The following is a 16,273-nucleotide window of genomic DNA, read 5'->3' as shown; positions in this document are numbered from 1 at the left end:
TACTTGGATTTCCTATCATCGAGGCACTGCAGATTCAGGACCGGCAGCAGGGCTGCTGAACTTCTCTCATGGTGGGAGATGCAGCTCCTGCTGGTAGCAGAATTTGGGGCCATCCTCTCTGTAGGTAGAGGCAGCCTAATACTCAGTGGTGGATATAATGGCATAGTGCTGATCTCAAGTCTTCAGTAAGGAACAGCAGAGCATAGTAGCAAATCTCTTATGGAATTCTGGCTTTGAATATTGCCTTGGGGTGAGGCTGGCAAGGTCCTATTTATTTCATAAAATGTAAATAAATGCTGTGGTGTTTTATTAATGTATGTAACAATGGGGTTCAGAGGGATGGCTGAAGGTGAAGGGCAATTGAGGAGTCCCCTTGTCAATATTATACTGCTACTCTTATAAGCCTGTGGGGCATACCAGGTACTTACTGCAACTCTAGCTTGTCTCTCTTTTTCCCTCTCATTTCGAATCCTCAGCTGTTCGGCTCGTTCAGCTCGTCTCTTCTCCTAGAATAATAAAAATAATACATAAAAGCTAAAAAAATAAACCAATATATTTTTATCTTTGTTTCAGTTTTTTTTATTCAGAATGTATAATTATTTAGTTACTTTATTATCACAAGCTTCTATTAAAGGGGCAGTATATCCATTTATTTAACACGAGGAGCTCATTTTCAGCTTGTACAGAGCAACAATATGAAACATTGTCAGCAGAGCAATTCCTTTGAACTAGGCACAATTCTTTAGTGTAGTGGCCATTTAGGATGGCTACATAAAGGCAAATTTCTTGGATATTATACAGTTTGTTGATACTGAGGGCTACATAGTATTGATCTGATTTATTACTTTTTTTAGACATAGGTTATCCAGGGTTTTCTATTTTGACTGACCTTATCAAGCACCAGTTTGACTGACCAACATACATATAAGGCTGGCTTATACATTGACTGACAATTACATTTGAGTTAAAATTGATAATGTTAAAGGACAAGTAAACCAAGAATATAATTTGTAATGGTTTTTGAGTTATTTGTATATATAACTGCTTTTAAATGCCGTGTGTGTCTGTCCTTTTCTATTTCCTGCCCTGGTGGCTCCAACTCTTGAAACAATCTAATACAAGCCAGCAGATTGACAGGCCTGTCTTGCTGGAGGAAACTGACCGTTTTAACATTGTTTAAAAAGAAACAACCAGGAGTTTAGCAAATGCTGCAAACTTTTTTAATAAATTCATATTGGAAAGTTGCTTAGAATTATGTTTTCTTTTATTAGGCAAAAATGTATTTTTGGGATTGACATGTCCTTTAATAATAATAATAATGAACTGAATTCTACATTTGCCAGTTAATGGTCACCTCAGTTTATAAAGAACTAGAAAAAGTTTTAAAATCTGACAGTATAATAAACAGATCAATGTCATACAGTTTTCTTCACATGTATGGCTTATATGATCATCTTATATGATGACCAAAAAATGGGTAACATAGACACACGACCATAAACTCTAATAGTCACATCTACAGCAATAGTATAGTGCCCATTATGTCTTATTCTATAATACTTTGTTCATGACTAGTGATGAGCAAATTTTTTTTTGCTCTTTGTTTAAGGGTGAAGACACACAGAGCTCTAGTAGCAGCTGCTTATAATGGCTACAGAAATAGACAATGCTGATCTTTTACTGAGAATTGTCTCTATGTGTGTTTTAGCAGAGCCAATTCTCAGTATTGTCTATGGCAGGGTATTAGTTTAGTAGCCGTAACAAGCAGCTGCTACTAAGTCGCTCTATGTGTCTTCACCATAAAAGGATAACAGGCTGTAGCTGGGGGAAGGGAGTGGTATATTTATAAAGAGGCTTTTCAGTGGATTGCTTATTTGTTTGACTGCTCCTTTGGATCAGGAAGTAATAAGGCATTAGTTTCATTTTCAAATGTTGCCCTAGTTAAAGCAAAAATTAAAAAAAAACAATACATATTTTCTAATTAAAATAATAGGCAAAAGTATGCTCCATACAAACCCTATTCATCAAACCAATGTTGAAAAGAGGGAATATTGTCCCTCCACCCAAAAAATGTTTCTTGTAAAAAAAAGAAAATGTAATTGGTTAAAATGGTTTTACATTGTTATTTAATGATTGCTATTAAAAGCAGTATCTGTCTTGCTTATTTCCACTCTCTGCACTACTAACTCTTGACTCCTCAACAAACAATGCATTAAAGTTGTTTAACTGGAGGAGACCTGGCTTCTGCTACACAAGAGTCAAATCCAGCAATGCAGAAATGGATTAACAAATTAAGGTTTCAGTTTTAATTACCATTACAAGTACAACATTTTACTCAATGTATAGTATACTGGAATGTTATATTTTCTTTTCTATTTCTTTTTTTTTTGCAGTAGGAAAATACATGTTATAAAATTGTTTAGAATTGTAGTTCCTCTCTTACCTCTAAAGCCAGCATATTCTAAACATGCTCATAAGGACTGCTTATCATTATGGCATGTCTCATAGAATGTAGTATTACATACTAAAAAGGTTTTATTACTATCAAGAAACGCATAGGTGACACATGGGTGTAAAGTAATATATATAGTAATAATAGTAAAGACTATAAAAAAATTTCTGCCTGCTTAACACAGTGGTTTCTTGGTTAGTTGATATGTGTACATAAGTCATACACATCTGTTATTGGCTGCACCACGTAGATAGACTTTAAGCACTATAAATATGAACAGTCAATAGATTAGGCCCAAACCAGAGGCATTTTAACAAATTAACATCATATTATGAGAATTGTTATGTGAGAAAGAGTTCTAAGACAACATAAACACTTGAAGCCTCAAGTCTTTCATAAACTCCATGTAACCATGTATCCTCTCATCATATATTAAAATAATGAATGTTAAATTATTTTTTAAAATATAACAAGTAATGTGACAGATTATTTAAGACCCTTGTGTAATATATTCATATAGTACATGGAGCAGTGAAAATCCTGTAAATGTTATCCTTATAAATGGTCTCAGTGATGTCTTCCGTTATAACAGATGCTTAGTAATTAATTTGTTTCATTAATCACTAAAATGTGTATTATAATAAATAATGTGCCCCACTGTTGTAAAATAAGAGGATATTGGATAGTTCCATGACCTGCTTAAAAGCACTCAGCCTTCAGCCTTGTGTCATAATATTTATTTTACAAATGGGGTTACATTTTTCACTATAGGACTATGTATGTCTACAGACACAACATGCTCTTTTCCCTGCTGTGAGTGAGTGAATATAAGCCACTTTCATTAGAGGTTCTTGTGTCTGTATAGTTGAGCTCACTGGAGATCACTCCTTCCTGCCCTCCATTTCAAATAAAGAGCTTCTGCTTCTACTAACACATGGTTCTATGCCCTGCATCAATAAATGCAGCACACTTGTGGCTAAAGAATTGGGTGCAGATATAATTTGCACACTAAACACCTGAACTGACACCAAGTAGACTGCAAAAATATTTGGCACTACTGTATTTGATTTATGGCAAAGTGCAGGTGCATCCATTTTAACAAATCAGTTACAGTTCCACCTGACTCAGAATGCAGGAGCCCAGTTGTGATTCAGCAGTCGCAAGAAGCATGCAATAATGCATGAATTCTTTAAAAAAACATGCTCTGGGGGAAAACACATGGTGATTGTGCACACTTTGCCCATTGCTTCAGGGTAAGTGACTGTGCCCTTTTATATTTGTTGCCATTTACATTAAAAATGGCGTAACACTGGATCTAGTTAATTAAATATAATTAAATAATGAATTACATATAATTATATAATTAAAAAAAACATTCCAATTATCCTACATACCATTCTTTCTGTCAGTGCTTGAAGTTCCTCCTCCTCCTTCTTTCGACTTTCAAAATGAACCTCAATAAGCGTCTGCAGTTCAGTAAGATCTTTTTCCATTCGCTTCCTGTGAATGTCCTACAGTTGTATAGAAGATAGATAGATAAGATATAAAATAGAACAGGTACCTGACTGGTTTAAAACTAAATGTTCTAGGATATTTATCTTTCTTTATATGATAACTAAAGCCCATGAAGGTAACATAGTAACATAGTAAGTTAAGTTGAAAAAAGACACATGTCAATCAAGTTCAACCTTTTATGCCTATATATAAACTGCTTAACTGCTAGTTGATCCAGAGGAAGGCAAAAATCTCCTTTTGAAGGCTCTCTAACTTGCAGCAGAGGGGGTTTTATTTTGATAACCATTTTGCAATGCTTACATCAAAATCCACCTTTTCACCATCTGGTATCTTTAGAGGTATCAGGTTTGGCATAAAGAGCCTAGAACAATAAAACAAAGGAAAATAATAAAGTACAACTTAAAAAGACAACAAAATTCAACTTTCCTTCCTTCCTATTTTGTATGTTTACTTACTTTGGTTTAGGTCTTGACTCTTCTGTTCCAAAAATCAGGTTATATAAAGAGAAAATATAAATATAATAAATGGTTTGGCTGGAAAATATTCTATCTGCCTTTATAGCTTTATTTACTCAAGGTTAGGATTCAATGCAACCCCATGTGATGTGCAGTTTTTCCACTTCCATCTAATAAGCAATTGTTCTTTTCCATACAATTTTACCCTATTTCTGTTTACTCACTTTCCCCAGTTTTACCTTTTCTTTTCCTCCAAGTCCTGTTTCTATCTCTTATGCCTCACTTTTGCTTATACCTCTTTCCTCTTCATGTGTTATCTTTCTCACTGTGAACTCCATCTCCTATGGCAGGGCCAGAATAGCCTACATGCTGAAAAGAGCACTGCACTTATTCTTCCTCAGTCAGGAGCAAAGCAAACAGGACCAGTACCTCAATTAATAAACTCACATAGGTTCTCCTCATCCTACCCTTGTTACAGCAATAACCCTTAAAATTTGCAAAGATTCAGATAGGATCTTATTTGTTTTCCTCTAGAATAGATTATAAAGGATTCACTTGTACAAAACATAGAGCTTTATGGATTTATGGAATGTGATGTTATCTTCTTGTGTTTACCTTTATTGCAAAAACTTGGGTGGCACATACTGTAGTACGAAAAGAAGTTTCATAAATATTTGGTGTGTGTGTATGGTGGGAAACAAGGTCTTGTGGATATTGGTTGTCTCGTCAATTAAGGTGTCCGAGCAAAGGCAAGTGTTTAGTGCTGAATCATCAGATATGTGTAGAATTCTACCTGTATATCTGACAGTTCAGCCCTGACCAATGGTCACAGTCAAGATCATAATTGTATCATGTATGACCACCATTATATTTTATAGTAGGGGTTTGTTAAATCTTTCTTTGAAACCCAGGTTAAGCCTGGAAAGTTTTGCAAATCAAAAGTGGTTTCTTAAATCAGGTATCCAACTAACTAACTATTTTCTACTGAAGGTAGAAATTTTATTATATTGAATGGAATCATGAAAACCCACCCTAAATACTTGTACAATGGGAACCCATTTTGTGGCTATGACCCACAGGCTAAGAATATTTGCTTTGCAAGGGTATATTGGGTATTGTTGGGGATTTGGAATTGGGAAATAAAAATACCTTACCTTCTTGTTCCTCATTTTCACCTGTGAGAATAAATCAATAAATCACGTAAATTCCTTGAAAGAATACTGTCATGGGAAGACATGTTTTTTTCAAAATACATCAGTTAATAGAGTTTCTCCAGCAGAATTCTGATTTGAAATCCATTTTTAAAAGTGCAGTTTTTTTCCAGAGTGTGAAAGTGGTGGAAGGTGAGAGTCCCAGATAGGGGACAAGTCTTGAATATATTTTGTTGAAATGCTACAGAACTATGTTCCTGTAATGCTAATGTTGGGAAGAGTTTGCCCCAAATAAACCTGTGTTTTTGCCAGAAGACGCGGTGTCCCCTGTCCCCCCTGTTGTGCGCATTTCTTGTAGTCACACACCTGGTAGTTGCGACCCTGTCAGTTAACCCCTGGAAATATAGAACTACATTGACTTAAAAAAATTTGCCCATTGCCTGCATTTGCATGAAAATTAACACATAGAATAACACACCCATTGATTTGAATTTGTATTTCGCAACTTTTTCCGTTTTGCAAATTTTTCAGCCAAGCAAAACAGGACAGATTTGCTCATTACTGTTTACAAACTTAAAAAAAATAAAAATATGTATATTTCCTTTTTTAAAAGGGGTTTTAAGAGCCATGATACCGAGGAAGGAAGGAGAACAGCCGAGAGAGCTGCCAGTGGCAGAAGTATGCATTAGAGAATGGGGTACAGTGAGACAGAAGATTATAGCTGTGGCAATAAATGGCTTTCAAGAAGTATAACAGAATATGGTTCATTAGAATGTATAGGTTATTGGTTATAAAACTCCAGCAAGGAAAATCTGAAAAAGTCTATGTAGCATGTGACAGTGGGGCGCATTTATGAAAGTACGATTGAGTCCAAATGGGAAAAAATGGGAAATAACGCTACTTTTTCGTGCTTTGCGTCAATTTGTGCAACAAAACCGTATTTGCCGCAACGACTACAAAAGTTTCCGAATTTATTCAAGCTTCAGTATCTTGACTTTCTTTTGGCCAGGTTGGAGCTGCAGAGTGCCATTGAGTCCTATAGAAGGCTTCCAAAATCACGCATTGAAGGTTCAAAGTCAGAAAGGTTTTCGTGCCGTTTACGATCAGATACGAAAATTTTTAAACTTATGGATCACACCACAATATTTTTGTACAACCACGACACAAATGTTAACGCACATCAGAAATTATCATGGTTAGTCCGAATTTTTTCCAATCGTGCTTTTAATTGGCGAAAATTTGTACATTGATAAATGTGCCCCAGTGTGTTTAGAAAACACAGCTGTCTTGCCTAAAAATGTATAACAAAGTGTGCATTTGACACATGATGTAGGTTGCAGGGGGATTCTTATTGCAGATAAGGTTAATAATCCCTCTCAGTCAGGTAATTAAGAGGCAGCTGATAGAGTAGCTGCCTGTAGAGGTAAAAATGGTGTGTGCACACTCCTATGGGCTCAGAGCAGGAAGTCTACCTGCCTGTGTTAAGCTGGCCATACACACACCGATAATATCGTACGAAACCCGTTTCATACAATATTCGGTGCGTGTATGGGAAGTCGGCGAGTCGACCGATATCACAGGATGCTGCTGATATTGGTCGACTCGCTGATCGGGCGGGTTAAAAGATTTTGATCAGGTGCCATAGAAGGCGCCTGATCAAAATCTGCCTTCAGGGCTGAATCGTCAGAAGGAGGTAGAAATCCTATTGTTTCTACCTCCTTATCTGCCGTTTCAGCCCTGAACGGTTAGTGGCCGATTGTACAATCTTTCGTGCGACCATCGGAAATCCCCACGTGTGTGGCCACCTTTAGGAGCTCCCAGAGGGGCAGAGGAGCAGAGGGAGCCGTGACCATGTGTATGAGTGCTGGAATGACAAGGCTTAGAAGAGAAGCCAAAGTGTGCCAGAAGCTGATGAGCTGGTATCCCTGGATGGGAGAGTCAGCAGGGCTGAGTGAGAAGCCAGAGTGTTCACGAGTGTGAGAGTAACTGTGGATGTGTGAAATTGGGAATGATGAGAAAAAAAATATACTTTACCTTCTTTCTCCTCATTTGCTTCTTCTTCATTACCTGTGTGCATTCATTTACATATCAGATATATACAGATATAACCTGCCTTTTTTAGCTGTATTAGTTAATGGTAACAAGGCATTTGGTCATGGTCTCTGTTTACACTCTCATTAACACAGATTTAGATAAAATTGTGGTGATATTGACATCACTGCAATAGAAATATAGGGTCCCCTAAACCTTTGCATACAACAAGCATAGTATATTCATCCATTTAGGGCAGTCAGGATGTGGAAAGCTTTGCCTAGAGAGGTGAAATAAGTGATGTATGGGGGTGGGGTGATACTCTAGCAAAAAAGGCATGTTTATTTGTTAAACAATCAGTATTAATGAATAAATGTTGGCATTTTTTGCTTAGGCCTGTTGATGGTTTTGTTTGCATTCCCCTAAATAATTTTATTCAGATATATTTTAGAAAGGATGAACTTTATGAGCTCAAGCTCTCTTTTTTCCTATAATTTACTACATATGATAAAATACTTCCTTTAACTTTTCTTTTTGCTAAAGTTTCGCAAAACAATTCACCAATGGCGAAATGCAGAAATTCGCTGCAAATCCTTGCCTGGTGAAAAAATGTGTTCATCACTAGTTACAAACACCTGTGCACCTAGAATTTTTATTTGACAATTTACAAAAAATTATTTTAGTACAGACTGACCTTTCAGGATAGCACAGTACCCCTTTCTCAAAGACTTTTAGAAGACAGCGCTTTGCCGCCCTAACAAATGACTTTAGAGTACAAAAGATATACTTTCTACATACCATCTTCTTCAGGCTCTTCCTCTCCCTCTTCATTCTCTGACACTAAGGAAATAAGATACAAATGCATTTAAACTTGTTTTAAGAAGAAACATGTTTATGTAAAATATAGGGAGTACTATCACCTTAATGATTTGTCAGTTCACACATTTCTATGTAACTTTACACAGGTCAGTGAACTTGGGTACTTTATCCCTCCTAGGCATCCACAATAATTAAAGCGGTGATTAAGACACTAACAAAAATTTAATCCAATGCATCACCTAAATGCATCCCATCAACAAGCATATTTATATCATCACAAGTGGGATCCCAAGCCTACTTCATCCAATTTGTCCATTGTTTATTTCTCTTCTACTTCTCCAATTGTCTATTATGTTTCTCTTGTTTATTTTTACATTTGTTTTCCCTTTTACATTTGCTTTCCCTATTCACTGTCTACTGTCTAATACATTTTATTAAAGGAATAGTGTCATGGGAAAACATGTTTTTTCAAAACGCATCAGTTAACAGAGCTTCTCCAGCAGACTCCTGCAGTAAAATCGTTTTTCAAAAAAAATGTATATTTCATTTTGAAATTTCACATGGGACTAGCCATACTCTTCATTTCCCAGGGTGCTACCTGAGCTCTGATAAACTTCAGTCACACTTTACTGCTGAGCTACAAATTGGAGTGATATCACCCCAAACAGCAGCCAATCAGCAGTGGGAACAATAGGAAGGTAGCAAAATAGCATTATTACATTCAGTAAAAACCATTGCCTGACATGTTTTGTGACCTAGGCACTTAATCATAGAAAAGAAATAAAGTAAGTCCAATATTTGAAGGAAATTCCAAGGACAATGTCATCTGACCACACCCCATCACACATAGTTACAAAATGCAAAACACTCTAAAAAAAAAGTAAAAATTAAGTCAAAGGGAGGATAAGAAAACAATGTTAAGCAAAACAACTCTAAAGCAACTGTATCTTGATTTTAAAGAAGAAGAAAAGGTAAAAATCACTGGGGGGTGCCAAATGTTAGGCACCCCCCAGTGACTTTAATCACTTACTGTACCTTTTACCCCAGGGTGGTGCTCCTGTTAGGATGCCTGCAGTGAGTGTTTCCTCTTCCTTCTTTCATCTAAATCCCAGGGCTGGCGCATGCGCAGTAGGGTGAAAAAGCCGAAAGAAGAAACAGGAGACACTTGCTCACAGGTACCCCGGGCTGATGTCTTTTTCTTTTCACAGGAGCACCAGCCCAGGGTAAAAGGTAAGCGATTAAAGTCACAGTGACTTAGCCTTTCCCTCTCCTTTAAGCATTCTCGACAGATATATTTGAAAGTCTCAGGGACATTAATTAGAGCTCACCTCAGTAAAATTCAACCACTCTCTGTTGATGTCTATGGGAATTTAAGAGATTTATTGATAAATATGAAGGCATAAAACGCCCAGTGGCTCAAAACGCATCAGGAGGAAGTGGCTGAAAAGAGGTATGTGGACAAGGGAGGTAACTGCCACTGTCAGGCATACATTTCAAAATATGGTTCATCAAAATATGATCAAAATGTATTTACACAAATAAAATGCTATGAGTGATTAAATGTGCATGATATTTACGTGTATATGTTGTAATGTGGAATGATTTTGCCACCATCTGATCGTTTTAGCAAAGTCATGCAGAGAATTTGCTAAGCACTGTTTTTTTTTACTTCAAGGAAGACTTTTGGCACAGAGAGAAAACCTTTGATTCTTTTATTTGTCATCTGATATGATATTCTGGCGTAAATTACCACAAAAGTTAAATTCATTTTACATGAAAAAAATCACATAAAAGTGTACAAAAAGTATTCATTTGCTACAATTTTATTGTCACCGGCAATATGCTAGTCCTACAAATAGAATGTAACTGCCTTAGTGCTATAAGCTGTGTGTATATTTTTCCTTGCAGTACAAGTGTCCAGCAAAGTTTAAGGCCTTTTTGCAGCTTGCCCCACACAGCAAATGTAAGCAGTGTCGGACTGAGATGCCAGGGGCCCACAAGAAAACCTTGGATTTACTCTAATTTTCTTCAAAGAAGCATACATATCAGCACTTTTCTAAACCTGCTTCTAGCACTGCCTACAAGCAAATACTGTATTACTTTTTAGTGATACTGACGTGAAAAAATGACTTTTCAAATTATGAATCTACATATAAATTTACCTATAAGTCATGTTGATCTTTTTTCACTGTTAGGGCTGGTTTTGTATGTAATTGTTGCTTGAATTTCCTAAATCTGACTGTTTTGCCAACCTGACTGTCCCTTTTCAGCCTGTCAGTTATAGCTTCTAATGCTAACAGCCTACTGCTGCACAAATATGGCCGCCCCCTCATAGAAGAACATGGGGGATCAGATAAGGAATGGAAAAGCATCAGGAAATACTTTTTTGGCAAAATTATAAAGCTCATGCAAAGACAATGTTATGATAAATGTAAAAAAGGTTTCACTTCTGGTGTCGGTATCTCTTTAATAACAGCTAGTTAAAAAAATAACTTACCTTTATCTTCTTCCCTGCAGTGAAAAACAAGAAAAACAAGTTTTAGGATTGCATATGGGCAGCTATAAAAAATGATCCTTCCTTTGCTGCTGTAAAAGCCTCTACACTTTAGTAAAAGCTTTCCTCTAGATTTTAGACCACTGTTGGTGGGCTTTGCTTCCATATAGACAGACACACTTTTCCCTATATACCGTTGCCCTACAGGTGTTCAGTTGGGCTCTGTGCAGGCTAGTCAATCTCTTCCATGTCCATCTCACCAAATTTATTCTGTACAGTCCTCATTTTATGCACAGGGTCATTATCACACCACAAAAAGATACCACTGCCATTGTTTCATGGTCCAATGGTGACTACCTTTGTACCACTCTATCAGACACTGTGCAGAACAATGGCCAGCACAGAAAAATACATATCTGCACCCATGTCAATTTGTTAAAACTTCCCTGACAACAAAATGTTGTTTAAGTGGAATTTAGATTCCCCAGTTTATTTTTTTTAACATTTGCCCTATACAACCCTATGTACATTTTGATATTTATTTATTAGGGACGTACCAAATCCATAATAAAAAAGTGTTTGCTCCAGAAACCAAATCCCCCACAGAAGATTTTGTAAATAGTGATGAGCAAATCTGTCACCTTTTGCTTTTCCAAAAAAACTTGCAAAACTGCAGAAAATTACTAGAAGCAGCACCATTACGGGTGATTAGGGTGCTGACTGGTGCACCATAGGTGCGTACCTCTTCTGCCTACCCATAGTTCCAGCCCTGGGCAAAAGTTAGAGCTCACAATTTGATAAATATGTTTCTAAAAATGGATAGAAAGTGGGTATTTCTGTGGTAAACTCTAATCTCACATTTTGATAAATCTACCCCTTAGATTAGGTACGGAACTATATGATTGCCTTCATTTAATAGAGGCTAAATATATCTGTTATGCTACAGAAGACAGCAAACTTAAATATGTAAAATTAATTTGCATTGTCAAACCTTTTTTTAAAAGAACTGCCGCATAAGAAAATCTCCAAATAGCCAAAAATGTTAGTTCAGAAAAACAGGAATCTGCAGTCAGCTAAAGTCCCACTATATCATGGCTTAATTTCCACAACTGTCTTAAAAAAATATACAGTCCCCAGCATAGTCTAATCTTGTTTTAGACTGCAATATCTCAGTGCCATTATATTAAAACAAGATTAAAGGCAGCTGGAGGTTGAAGCTGTAGTCAAATCCAGGCAGCTGGGGGCTTTTTAAAATGGCACTGACAGTTTAAAAAAGTGTTCCCATGCAATCCTCATGACCAGGAGTCCAGAGGACAGAGCTGCTGCTCCCATGCCTATGCATGTGACTTGATGCCCCCAGCCTGAAGTCAGACATACACTATTGCTGAAAGCACAGCACTCCTTATTGGAAGTCAGACTGTAATCTTTTAATAAGCGACCACTATGTTGACTCTTGTGATTATAGCTATTTTTTATGTTCACTATGGGATATCTAAAGGGTAATGTGTAAGAACTTCCAGAAGGTAAAATGGACTGGATTTACGGCGATGTTTGGAGAAGTAAGTTCTGTCAAATATATATGCTATACTTACTCATATTCTTCTATTATATCCTCTGTATCAGACATGTTTTCACCACAATCTAAAGTGATAAAAAAATTCAAGTAATCATTAGTATTTTTTAAGAGTTTTGTGCCAATGTTCTTACATGAGCATGTAAATCAGCTATATATTTAACCTATTAAAACAGAATGCCTGCTGTCGTCTGTATAAGCTTTACCTGACATCCCATTACAATGACTTTAAACCCTTTAAAGTAGGGCCTAAGCAATGCTGAATTAATCCATGTAATATGCAGTTTTAATTTTACTGAACTATGCCACAAACTAGATTAGTAATGCATAACTAACTGCAATACACTTTAACATGTATTGGGTGCACTGTGACCCAGAACTGCACTCCATTATTGTTTGAAACATGCAATATATGTGTTTTACAAAGATATGTATATTTGAATTTATAAAAAATGGCAAGTTTATCTGCTGTACTGCTTTTTACATATTGAATTACACAAAATGATTTCACTTAATATTTTTGGCTATACACTTCATGACAGCACTGACATCATGATGTGATAAAATTACTTTTATTTATATAGTGAATAATGTATCCTATGTTGTAAAATATAAGACTATTTGAAGTCACCTCAGAGTTTCATGACCTGCATAAAAGAACTTTGGTTTTGTGCCTTTACAGGTATATGGTGACTTATAATAACCATTGAATTTACAATAGGGAACATTATTCATATATAAATAAAATATTTTTCATTGCTTGGTGATGTCAGTGATGTCATGAAGTGTATGACCAAAAGTAAAATCCCATTGAGGAACTTGCCCTTTGCCATGTATATTTAAAAAAAAAAAAAAATTAGGATTGTATTGTAAACAGACATGATGGTACTTATAACAAACATAATTGGAAACAGACGTGATGATGGACTTATAAAGTCCATCCACACATGTGACAGGGTACAAAGGAATGACAGAAATGGAAGCTTTAAGACTGAAAGAATGTGTTATCTGTATGTTCTAGTACACCCCTTTTAAGTCCAAGCTCTCTTATCACTGTGTCATTTTATCAGAGCTCTCACAGTGCATTTCCTTCTATGGCTTTTAGCATTTAACTACTTGAAAACAACATTCCTGCTGCTACATTTAACCTGCTTACTGCCAGACCATATTTACTGTATAGCATAAGCCCATTTCTATAAAAGAAATGGCACAGCTATTGATCTAGTAGGGACTCAAAACAGTGTAATAGTAAACATCTGAGTAGATTTGTTGTCATTAGCCTTTTGCAGTTGACTAATTTAAATTTATTACTGATTGTTTGCTATGGGTTGCTATACCAGGGTAAATTTTACCATTTTTGGTGGGGTAATTCTATGCTGTTTGTAAGGGCTGTTAAGGGCAAAGGCAAATAAAATAGGTAATATTTGGCCACATCACTGGCCTGCTCCAACCATACCCAGTTATGCCTAACATGTCCCAGTTTGCATGAAACACTGCCCAATCACTTTTACTAAAGTAAAGTTTCAGTGATAAATGTGTGTAGGAAATAGATTTGCCCATAATGTTGCTTTTTAAGTAATGGGGGAATTTGGGATACATTGATTTCCGCAAGGTGCAGCAAAATGATTAGAAATGAAGGGCTGTCAGATTCAAAATATATCTATTGTATGTATGGCTGCACTGTATTGTATGTATGGGGGCCCATGCGTTTCTGCATTAAACTAGAAAAGGTAAAAAAACTGGTAAAATGCCTCTGGAAGTTTAAAATTGTTTGGCTGCACCTTTAGCTTTATTAGTGAAATTAAAATATTTGCCTTTGTGAAATATAGTGCTGACAATGGGTGACAGGGCCAAAATACGCAGGGGCATATTTTTTAAATAGGTGGGCCCATGCGTAGGGCAGAAGCTTTAGCGGACAGTATATAAGTGCCTATTGATAAAAAAAATCATTCAAAAAATCACTGCTGGCAGCAGGATCTTGGATCTGAGCGCAGGGGGGAATCATAGTCCCACAGCACATGCGCAGTAGTTAAACTGCACTGCACATGTGAAACATAAGGGGGTGGTGTGGCCTGGTCTGGTGACACCCAACCAAAATAAAGCTCTGCACATAGCTACCAGTTGACATCCTATTTGGATGCAAGTAACAGAATTTCTAACAGCATTTAATAGGGAAAAATTCCCAACAATAGAAAATGTAATTTTAAGCAACTTTCATATATAAATATACATGAACTGAACTTATTTCAATGATTAGTTGTAAATGTAATTACTATTGTAAAAATGTCTCTTGCAATTGTCTTCACATCTGCTCTTGACTAAATATATTACTGAAGCAATGTAGCAATAGCAATGTCCCCTCCAGCCAAATTCCCAAAATGCCTACCTATATACACAGTGAAATCTTTTAAAACACTGGAGAACACATTTATAACAGGGTAGGCACAATGCTAGATGGTGGGCTTACAACTGTATTGATAAAATACTATACATAGCACTTGCACCTGGTTGCTCTGCTATAAGAGTATGCCCTGCCACTGTTCTGGTTGTGCCTACCTTGGTTCATCAAGTGCAAGGTGCTGCACACTCTCACACAAGGGACTTTTTAATATCTTTCCTTATTCCAATTACCCCCTGGCTAGTCTTACACTAATAAAGCATACTGGTGGGTTTTTATGATTTTTGTAAATTTTGTTGTGGCTATATTTTCTATTAAATACATAAATGACATAGAAAATTAATATTTCATTGTAGATGCTGAATTATGAAAAATACTAATTATACACTATTCATCTAAAATTATTACCTAGGTTTATATTTTATTCATCTTGCCCTTTGCATCACTGCATATGCTCACTGAATATATAACTAGCTCTTTACCCTTTCTGGTGTATTTTTTCATATTGTTTTACATGAATTGGCTGCAAATGTGGCTTTGTTTGCTTATGCTGTGTGTATACAGGTATGCGATCCCTTATCCAGAAACACGTTATCCAGAAAGTTCTGAATTAGACTCCATTATAAGAAATTTTTTAAAAATGATTTCCTTTTTCTCTGTAATAATAAAACAGTAACTTGTACTTGATCCCAACTAACATATAACTAATCATTATTGAAGATAAAACAAGCCTATTGGGTTTATTCAATATTTAGCAGACTTAAGTTGTGGAGATCCAAATTACGGAAAGACCCCTTATCCGGAAAACCCCAGGTCCTGAGAATTCTGGATAACAGGTCCCATACCTGCATATGTATATACATACAACATTGTGTATATGGCATTTTTTGGTCATATAACATTAGATGAGATTCATGCAGTCTACTCCCTCTCCAGTATTTTAGTAACAATATCAGCTTACTATATCCTATTAAGAATTTTTTTCAGATTAAAAATTTAATATATGTATGTATCTTACCTTTGAGAGTTCAAAAAGAGAAAGCAAGCAGGGTCTGTGAAAGAAAGAGAATCCGGATCCTATATATCTCTGATAAGAGCTGTGGGTGTGTAATTGTAACTGGCATGAGGAAATAGGGCAAAATTTGCAATGGGAGGAGATTTTTCCCTGTTGCTACTATTCTTGGTTATCAGAAAAGCACTTCAGATGTTGGTTTTCCTCACCATATATGCATAAATATATTTTAAACAGAGCAATGCTATTGCAGGATACTAGTATCTGTACATTCTATATTCTAGATTGGGTAGAAGGCAAATAACATTTGCTGTGTTTTGTCCGGAGTCAAACCATCTTATCTTAAGTACAGGTCTTTTTTAACATCTAAGCC

At 36.2% G+C, this 16,273-nt stretch overlaps 1 protein-coding gene across 5 annotated transcripts in view; it reads right to left on the bottom strand.

The window, feature by feature from the left end:
- The window catches only part of tnnt2 (troponin T2, cardiac type), a 28,824-nt gene extending 12,825 nt beyond the window's left edge, over nucleotides 1-15,999 (bottom strand). The window contains exons 1-10 of one of the 5 annotated variants that reach the window (XM_031896821.1): nucleotides 15,907-15,999; nucleotides 12,510-12,558; nucleotides 10,921-10,934; nucleotides 8,403-8,444; nucleotides 7,608-7,640; nucleotides 5,577-5,597; nucleotides 4,423-4,444; nucleotides 4,268-4,328; nucleotides 3,847-3,963; nucleotides 429-506 (exon numbers count right to left, since the gene is read on the bottom strand). In XM_031896821.1, the coding sequence (XP_031752681.1) occupies nucleotides 429-506; nucleotides 3,847-3,963; nucleotides 4,268-4,328; nucleotides 4,423-4,444; nucleotides 5,577-5,597; nucleotides 7,608-7,640; nucleotides 8,403-8,444; nucleotides 10,921-10,934; nucleotides 12,510-12,544 (423 nt within the window). In that variant the 5' untranslated portion in view covers nucleotides 12,545-12,558; nucleotides 15,907-15,999. The remainder of the gene's footprint in view (nucleotides 1-428; nucleotides 507-3,846; nucleotides 3,964-4,267; nucleotides 4,329-4,422; nucleotides 4,445-5,576; nucleotides 5,598-7,607; nucleotides 7,641-8,402; nucleotides 8,445-10,920; nucleotides 10,935-12,509; nucleotides 12,559-15,906) is intronic. The other 4 variants (XM_002932124.5, XM_012954361.3, XM_004919727.4 and 1 more) reach the window with 4 other exon arrangements.
- Between the last annotated feature and the right edge of the window lie 274 nt (nucleotides 16,000-16,273).

The sequence above is a fragment of the Xenopus tropicalis genome, chromosome 2, assembly GCF_000004195.4.
Source record: "Xenopus tropicalis strain Nigerian chromosome 2, UCB_Xtro_10.0, whole genome shotgun sequence".
NCBI classification, from domain to species: Eukaryota; Metazoa; Chordata; class Amphibia; order Anura; family Pipidae; genus Xenopus; species Xenopus tropicalis.
Note: the sequence above shows the minus strand (reverse complement) of the source record. Positions and strands in the feature narration are given on the sequence as shown.